We start from the raw sequence: 8,197 nt of genomic DNA on the forward strand, positions 1-8,197 counted from the left end.
CGCGGTGGGGGGGAGTTGGGGGTACGAGGGTGTCACGGGCAGAGCCCAGTGCGGGGTACCTGCGGTCCTCCCGCTGGTGGAGGCAGATCCGCCCCCAGCTCTGCAGGAAGGGGGGTGCGAGGTGACCCCTCCACGGGGGTGATACCGGGCGGGGGGGGGGTCATTACCGGGTAGCTGGTTATTAGCGGGCGGAAGGTGGGTTATTACCTGTACGCTGGTCATTCCCGGGCGCTGAATTCCCGGGGTGGGGGTCATTCCCGAGCGGTGGGTCAGTGTCGGGGTGGGGGTAATTCCCAGGCGCTGAATTCCCGGAGTGGGGGCCATTCCCAGGCGCTGATTCCCGGGGTGGGGGTCATTCCCGAGCGGTGGGTCATTCCCAAGGCCGGCTGTGGGTTGCAGAGCTCCCGTCCGTGGGGCCGGACAGGCGCATCCTCCCCATGCGGGCAGGAGCCCGAGCTGGGCCATGAGCAACGCCACGGCCCCCACAGCCCCGGGCGCCTCGGGGGACTCGCTGGTGGGCTCCGTGCTGGGGCCCTTCCTCCTCCTCACCCTCCTCGGCGCCCTCCTGGCCGCGGTGAGTGGGCGGGCGGGGGGCACCGGGGGGCGCCGAGCCCAGCGCCGAGCCCCGCGCCGCTGATGCCTTTCCCCGCAGGTGATGTACGTGAAGAAGAAGCGCAGGTGAGCGGGGCCGGGGGGCTGGGGGACGCGGGGGGCAGCGGGGTCACCGCTCACCGCCCACCCCCGGCAGGTCCGACCGGCTCCGGCACCGGCTGCTGCCCATGTACAGCTACGACCCGGCCGAAGAGCCGCCTGAGTCGGAGCAGGAGCTGCTGGTGGAGGCTGAGGAGGCTCAGGTGGGTCGCTGTGGTGGGGATTGGCGTTTATCCAGTTTTTCCATGAAAAATTGAAGCAGCAGCGAGTGAGGTGCCCGTCCCGAGGGAGCTCTGGGAATCATGGAACCATTAAGATTGGGAAAGATTTACAAGAACATTGAGTGGAACCTCGAGAGAGTCAGGCTTTGGGTGTAATCCAGCAGGTTTTGGGAGGGTTGGGCTGCGTGGGCAGTGCCTTCCCCACCCGGCTCATGCCCTGGGCTGCAGGTGTGTGTCCCTCTGTGTTGCAGGTGGTGCCCGGCTGGGGGGGACCCTCACCCCCTCGTCCCCCGCGCAGGGACTGGAGGGCCTGACTCTGCCTGGAGCACCGGGACCGGATCCTGCCCGCGGGAGGGGAGGGACGATGCTCTCAGCACTGGTACCATCAGCCAGGACGTGCCCGCAGCGGTGCCACAATTCCACAGCCACTACCCCCACCTGAGCACTGACCAGGACCAGACATCTCCCACCTCAGTGCCTGGTTTTCCTTTTTTTTTTTTTTTTAATTTTTTCTTTCCTTTTCTTGGACTTCTCCAGCAGCCCCTTGGAAAGCTCCAGGAGGGCCCACTGGGACTGGCAGGGAGCAGCAGGCTCTGCCAGCACAGGATGCCTGGGGGAAGACAGGGTAAATAAACGTGTTTCTGCCTTGGCCCCAAGGCTCCATGTGGGGCTGGGGGTTCCCAGCCTGGGGGGCAGCAGGGCTTTGCCCGTTTGTGTTTCCATTGGCAGCTCATCCCCGTGGATGGATGGTGGCCATCACCAGCAGGGATGTCTCTGTGGAGGAGATGCCCTTGGAGGAGCCACCCCTGCCCAACCCCTCCGGGGCCCGGGACAGGCATCACAAACTTCCATAAAATGTTTTATTCAAGTAACTGCAAATAGGAACCCAAAAGGTCGTTAACAGTGAACCAAAAAAACCCCCAAACCAAACCCCGATTCTCTCCCGCCGGGGCCGCCCAGCACCGACCTCCGTTCCCGCTGCAGCCGTCGTGCCGGAGCAGAGGGGCAGGGGGAGCATCCCATGGTCCCCCCACCCCTCTGCCCTGCCAGCCTCGATCCCTTGAAGCAGCAGAGCAAACTAGACCTCAAAATAACAATTAAAAAAAAAAAGAAAAATGAAGCCCAAAAAAAAGGGGAAAAAAAAAAATACCCCACAGCCCCCAGCAACACCCCAAAAACAGGAACCACCGAGCCCACGGTGCCCCGGCAGCGCAGCAGCACGTCTGTGAGTTCAGAGAGTGGAACTTAAATATCCAGAGGTAGTTGTGAATGAAAGGAAAAAAAGTACTAAACAAAAAAATATATATATATACCAGAACCTATGAGGAAAGGGCTTCCTGGAGCCAGCCGTGCTCGGGCACCCCTGGGGACTGACACCCCTTGGGACTTACACCCCGGGATGGGCACCCCGGGATGGGCACCCCGGGATGGGCACCCCGGGATGGGCACGGGGCCGCAGCAGCGCCACGGGAGCTGCTCCCGCACACAGTGCAGTCACCCAGGACTGGGGGGACATGGGGGGTTGCCCAGGGTAGCAGCAGGCCAGAGCAAAGATCTAATGCATTTGGGGGGGTCTCACCTTCACTGCCCCCCCATCTGTTCCCTGCAGAGGCTCCAGGGCAGAGCCCAGTGCTGGGGGGGCAGCCAGCACCCGCTTTGGCGGGGCGAGATCACTGCGTGGGGGGCAGCGAAGGTGGGGGGTGCCAGCCCCGGCTCTCTGCCACGATCCCCCTTTCCAGTGGGGCTGCCCCAAACCCCAGGGCTGGGGAGGGGGAGCTGGGGCAGGTGCCCCCCCGGGCAGGGGCTGCGGGGGCCGCCCGGGTTGGGCCATTTTCCAGTGCTGCCGTTGTCTGAGGGTGAGGAGGGAGCGGAGGAGGGAGGAGGAGGAGGAAGCCAGGGCGGCACAGTGGGTCTCTCCCCATCCCTCTCCCCCGGCCGCTTCGGGGCCGTCGGGCGATGAGGTAGCGCCGGTTTGGGAGGTGTCACTGCTCCTCCTCAGATGACTCCTGGGAAATGTTCACCTCCTCCTCGTCCTGCTGCTGCAAGGCAAGGGAGCGTGGCCGGGGGGTGTCAGGGAGTACAGCCCCACTTCACTGCCCCTGGACAAAGGGCTGGCCAGGCACGTCACACCCCTTGTGCAACGAGGGAAACTGAGGTACGGCACCCTCCTGGATTAAAGGACTGGCCCTGAACTCCAGTTTGGAGATTAAATCCCAGGTGAGAAGCCCCCCGGGTGGGCTCACAGTGAGGAGGGGACACCACAGCCCCTGGGCTCACAACACCTCCGAGCGTGGGACTGCGGTCCACGGCGCCACGGCCGGGTCCCCAGTGGCCACCAACGGGTGGTGGCAACCGTGCCAGTCCCGGGTGTCCCTGTCCAGCCCCCACACTGGGGTGGGTGGCCGTGACCCCGCACACGGTGGTGACTCAGGGCTGAGTGAGCCTGAGTCACATCAGCCCCCGCTTCCTCCCGCTTCATTCACAAAAACGCCACTGCGCCTGCCAGAGCAGGACATCGTGTCCCCAGCATGGCCCTGCTGGCACAGAACAGGCTCCTCCCATGCCACCCCCTGCACTGGGGGTCCCCAAACAGCCCCTGGCACTGGGACATGGGCACAGGAGACCTCAGGACACCACCTCGGGTTTGCAGCACTGCCTGGTCTCGACCCCTCGGCTCTGTGAGGAATTTCAGTGGGAAAAGGAGCAAAATCTGGGACAGGCAGGAAAGGGAGATTAAACCATCCGGGTACCTGGCACCTGCCTGAGCTGCGAACCGAGGGGGGAAAGGGGAAAAAATGGAATGGAGGAGGGAAAGCTCAGGGAAGGAAGGGGGTGGCTGCACCCTTGGGCTGTGCAGGGACCTGGGCAGGTGTGTGCCAGCTTGTCCCCAGGGCAGGACCAGCCACCCAATGCTGCTCCTGGGCCCATGGGGAGATGGGGGGGGGGCAGGATTCCTCAAACCCCCAGCCCACCCAGTGCTGTCCTACTCGCTCAACTGCTCTGAGCTCCTCCGACCCAACAGCATCCACCCCACACTCATGGGGCTCTCTGGGGAGCTGCTGTGCCCCCAAAGTGCCCAACGCCCTGCCAAGGTGGATAGGGAAAAGCCTGCTCACCGATTTTTTGGGTCTCCCTCGAGGTTTCCTCCCTGGTGTGACTGCAGCTTTCTGAGCCAGGACAACAACAAAAGCATTTTGGTCAGGCTGTCCCCAGGATTCTGGTGGTGGTGGGTGGTGTTCCCCTTCCTCCCACCCCTGACTGCCAGATTCATCACCCCAGTGGCATCTCCTGGGGTGCTGCTGCCAGCCCCCTGAGCCCCCCCCTGCCCCGGGATGCCCAGTGAGTCACGAGGTGGGTGCAGGATGTGAGTCGCGTGTTTTGCAAACAGCTTTATCTCGGCTGTCCTGGTGCTGACACACGGCCCCCAGCTCCCCCACCTTCCCTGGGCCAGATTCCTCCCCCCACCCCAGCCCCACCTCTTAGGCAGATCTGCCCTGAATTGTCCATAATTGAACTCAGACTGGACCTGTGGTGCCAGCAGCCAGCTGGAGCAGCCCCGTCCTTGGGTACCTACCCTGCCCTTTGGGGTGGCCTTGTTTTTACTGCCCTTTGGCCGTCCACGGGGTCTCTTGGGGGTCGGGGCCTCACTGGGCTCCTGCTGGAGGGAGAGCAGAGGGGATTGCATGCCCAGAGTGGCTTCCAGTGCACCCCAGGATGCTCCAGCCTGGGATTCCCGTTGTCCCCAGCAGACCCTGCCAGGGCAAAGATGCTCTTGCATGCGCTACTGGGAGCACTGGTCATGCTGGGATTGGTGATCAGATGCCAGGCACAGGCTTCTGTGTCCTTCAGCTGGGCATATGTGACCTTTTCCACCCCCCAACATCACCCACTCAGCTCAGCCGGATGGTGCCCATAGCCCCTCTCCCGCTCGCTGCTGGTGCCGCCGCCTCCGAGGAAGTGTCAGGGAAGCCACAAATCACTTTTTCTGCAGGAAAAGGCTGTGCACAAACCCCACCTGCCTCGAGGGGGGGCTGAGCGGGGGTTTGGTACTATAAAGGCTCCAGCAGCATCTTATCTCTCTGAGCAGCTTTTGCTAATGGGGCTTTAATTAGCCCGTCTGCAAAGGCAGGTTCAGCAGGGCCTGGGGAGGGGCAGGAGAGACCCCAGGCAGGGCCGGGAGCTCTGGGGTGCTGCAGAGTCCCCCAGGAGTGTCCTGCTGAGCCCTGGGGAGGTGCTGCCCAAAGGGGTAAGGGGGCTGTAAGTGTGGGGGGATTTCCTGCTGCCCCACACCCTGCAGGTACCCAGCCCCCCCTTTCTCATAGGGGACCCCACGTACCTGCGGCTTCTTCCTAGGCCGCCCTCGGCCCCTCTTCTCCGACACGTCTTTCTCCCCTTTGGAGGCCAGGGGCTGGCTAGATTTGGCGCTGGATTCACTCATCGTCTGTCCCAGCAGCGGTGAGGAGGAGTGAGAGGGAGGAAGGACAGTCAGCCACAGCTCTGGCTCATCATGCCAGCCGTGACATCCCCCAGCCCTCACCCTGGGGCAGGTGAGATGCCCCCTGCATGCTCCTGGCACCGGCTGGGGAGCAAAATGCCCTGGCTGCAGGACAGTGTCCCAAGGCCACAGCACGACCACCCTGCAGGAGCAGCCAGCGCCCAGTGCTCAGGCAGCTCCTGGGGTCCCCTCAGGTGTTTGGGGAGCAGCAGCTTGGCCAGCCTATCCTGCAGAGCCTGGCCCCTTTTCTCAAAAAGAGGAGAGTTGCTCCAGATTTAATCTGGAATCCCACATGTGCTGCTGGCACCAGTGAGTTGAGACAGGATGAGTGGTGGCACTGGGCACCTTGGGTGTCCCCATGGGGGTGCCAGGGCCCTGGAGTGGGGCTCAGAGACCCACAGCCCTGCTCCCCACCCCAGCGTCAGTTCTGCTGCTCCCCTGCCCTTGCCACCCAGCTGGGATAAGGGACAGGCACTTGGCCTGGGGACATTGGGTTGTCACCTCCCTCATCCACGAGGATGTGCATGTCCCAAAGGGCTGGACAGCTCTCCCATTTTCTTGGTTCAATCCCACAAAGGAAAAGGCTCCATCTTCCCCTCTCCACCTCACCGCTTCCCAGGGGCACAGGGAAAACCTGCTTTTCCAGAGCCATGGGGGTGGCTCCATGCCCGTCTGCCAGCCCAGGAGCCAGGAGGATGGACCCAGGCTGGGAAGGAGCAGGACTGCTGCCACAGTCCTGGTGCTTGCTGGGGACCCCACGCAGGTGGGGTGGCTGTGGCCATGCTGGGGACACCTGCCCAGAGCGGGGATGTGAGGCTTCCCAGCAGGAGCAGAGGCAGGTCTGAGGTTGTGTGCCCGGTCCGTGCGTGCTGATGGAGGCACCCTGTAACCTCTGGGATAATAATGCTCAGTTTTGAGGAACTGGTCCCGATTTGATGCTGTTGGAATGGCTGGGATAGCGGGGCTGCGGGGGGCAGAGGGTGCTGAGCCCCCTGGGACACTGAGCCTCACTGGGGAGGTGTGGGCAGCACATGCAGCCTGAGGAGCCACTCTCAGACCTCTGAGCCTTTTCAAAAAACAGGCGTCAGCTCCTGCTCCCCTCTGGAAGTGACTCATGAGTGCAGAACAACAACAACAAAAACCACCCTCAGAGTCTTTTTTTTTTTTTGGGAGACAGAAACCATGCCGTAGTGTAAACACCCCGAAAATATTACTCACAGCATCCCAGAGCCCTTCAAGGAGTCTCTTAGGAAAAAAAAGAAGTATGGTTTAGATTTAGGCCAGCAAAGGGCCAGCTGCTGGTCGGGCTGGGACGGGGTTTTGTCTCTTTTTAAGTCAATCTCTGTCAGAAGCAGAGCTGCTCCGTGCCCCCTCTTGCAGCTGGAAACAGATGGGCCCAGCACGGCCCCCACCCTGCAGTGCTCTCCTCCCTTGGAGGAGGGACCAGACCCCACAGCGGCTCCAGCTGGGAATGCCAAGGGGACCCTCCATGGGACGGGGATGCTGCTGGCTCTGCCCTCCCCACCAAGAGCAGCTGCTGCTGCAAAGTTGTTGGTGCTGGGGAAACACATGCACCTCCCACCCATCCCTCTGCATCCCACCCTCCATCCCCTCCAGCACCTCAGAGCTCTCCCCAGGGGCTCCAGAACTGAGGGGACTCAGGGGGCTCTGGCCCTGCTCTGGCAGAGGGGGTTGGGAGGAGGATGCTGGAAATGAGGAACGCTTCTCTGCCATCCCAGCACCTTCCTGGCCAACCCCCTGGTCCCCAGAGCAGCCCCAGCTCCCCGCAGTGCCCCCAGCTCGGCGGCACCTGCCAGGCCCTGGGTGAGCTCGGAGCCTGTGGGACGATGCTGGGCACATGGCGGGAGCCGCTCCAGCCCTGCTCATGCATCAGAGCCATGGAGGGAGGGAGGGAGCAGCTGGGTTGCCATGGAGGAGAGGAAGCAGCTGAGGGAGAAACCTTTCCAGGCAGGGAGGAATCAGTGGGGGACGCGGGCAGGGGCTGCCGGGCTCCCCGCGGCCGAGGGAGGGGGAAAAAACATCTCTGCAGGGTTTGGAGGTGGAGGGGCCACATCTGCCTCTCGATTGATGGAGCTGGCGGAAGGGAACCTCCTCCTCTCCATCCCTATGGATGCTGAGCCACCGGGCTCTCCTCCCCCAGCCCCATTGCTTTCTCTGCTCCACAACGTGAGCTGGGCTGTCCCCAGCAGCCACCTCTGGGTTGCACAAGGGCCAACCTGTCCCCCCGGAGCGATGCTCCTGGCTGCTCCTGGGCCTGGTCCTTCCTTCCCAGCCGCCTGTGCTGGCTTATGCTGCTCTGTGCAGATAACCCCATAAATCCCCCGCTCCTGCCACCTACTCTTAGATTAAACAAACTGGCCCAGGAGAAGAGGGGAGACAGGCGGGGGCTTAGATCTTAAAAAAAAATATATATATATTTGTGTGTGTGTGTGTGTGTGTGTGTGTGTGTGTATAAAACCTCTTCACGCCCAGAAAATCCAGCCTGATGGCAGCTGGAGAAGGATCCCAGCCGCACCTCCTGGCAGAGGGATGGGGAAGGAGGAGGGGAAGGAATCGTGGAGCAGAAGTTGAAGAGCCTGTTGGGCAGGGGTGCGGGCCGGGAGGGATGTGCGGGCTCCTCCTTAGCCCAGACCCGCCGTGGGGCTGCTCTGAACCCCACCCCGGGGCTGCCATTGAGGAAAGTCCCCCCCTTCCTTCCTGGGATGCATAATAAAAGGAAGTGATAAAGGAAAGGAAGGAGGGAGGTGGAGGAGAAAGAAAAGAGGCAGGAAGGGCACCATCAGGGCTTTGTGAAGCCCCTGTCCTGGCG

At 62.4% G+C, this 8,197-nt stretch overlaps 2 protein-coding genes across 10 annotated transcripts in view; one reads left to right on the plus strand and one right to left on the minus strand.

Annotated features, from left to right (window-relative positions):
* Positions 1-61: 61 nt before the first annotated feature.
* SMIM29 (small integral membrane protein 29) lies at positions 62-1,826 on the plus strand. Of its 3 annotated transcripts, none has more exons than XR_001525085.3 (5): positions 62-574; positions 653-678; positions 749-854; positions 1,124-1,251; positions 1,410-1,570. XR_001525085.3 is itself a non-coding variant. In XM_015650944.3 (4 exons), the coding sequence occupies exons 1-4, from the start codon at positions 464-466 to the stop codon at positions 1,184-1,186; spliced, it is 306 nt and encodes a 101-aa protein (XP_015506430.1). In that variant the 5' UTR covers positions 63-463; the 3' UTR covers positions 1,187-1,570. The 3 variants fall into 3 exon arrangements, 1 of the variants encoding a protein (XP_015506430.1); XR_004500287.1 differs by adding an exon at positions 1,602-1,826 and having other exon boundaries at positions 63-574; positions 1,124-1,497; XM_015650944.3 differs by having other exon boundaries at positions 63-574; positions 1,124-1,570.
* The window catches only part of HMGA1 (high mobility group AT-hook 1), a 7,623-nt gene continuing 1,110 nt past the window's right edge, over positions 1,685-8,197 (minus strand). Inside the window, exons 3-6 of one of the 7 annotated variants that reach the window (XM_015650938.2) lie at positions 5,209-5,313; positions 4,447-4,527; positions 3,989-4,039; positions 1,685-1,950 (exon numbers count right to left, since the gene is read on the minus strand). In XM_015650938.2, the coding sequence (XP_015506424.1) occupies positions 1,711-1,950; positions 3,989-4,039; positions 4,447-4,527; positions 5,209-5,310 (474 nt within the window). In that variant the 5' untranslated portion in view covers positions 5,311-5,313 and the 3' untranslated portion in view covers positions 1,685-1,710. The other 6 variants (XM_033519919.1, XM_015650937.2, XM_015650941.3 and 3 more) reach the window with 6 other exon arrangements.

This window comes from Parus major, chromosome 26 (genome assembly GCF_001522545.3).
Source record: "Parus major isolate Abel chromosome 26, Parus_major1.1, whole genome shotgun sequence".
NCBI lineage: Eukaryota > Metazoa > Chordata > Aves > Passeriformes > Paridae > Parus > Parus major.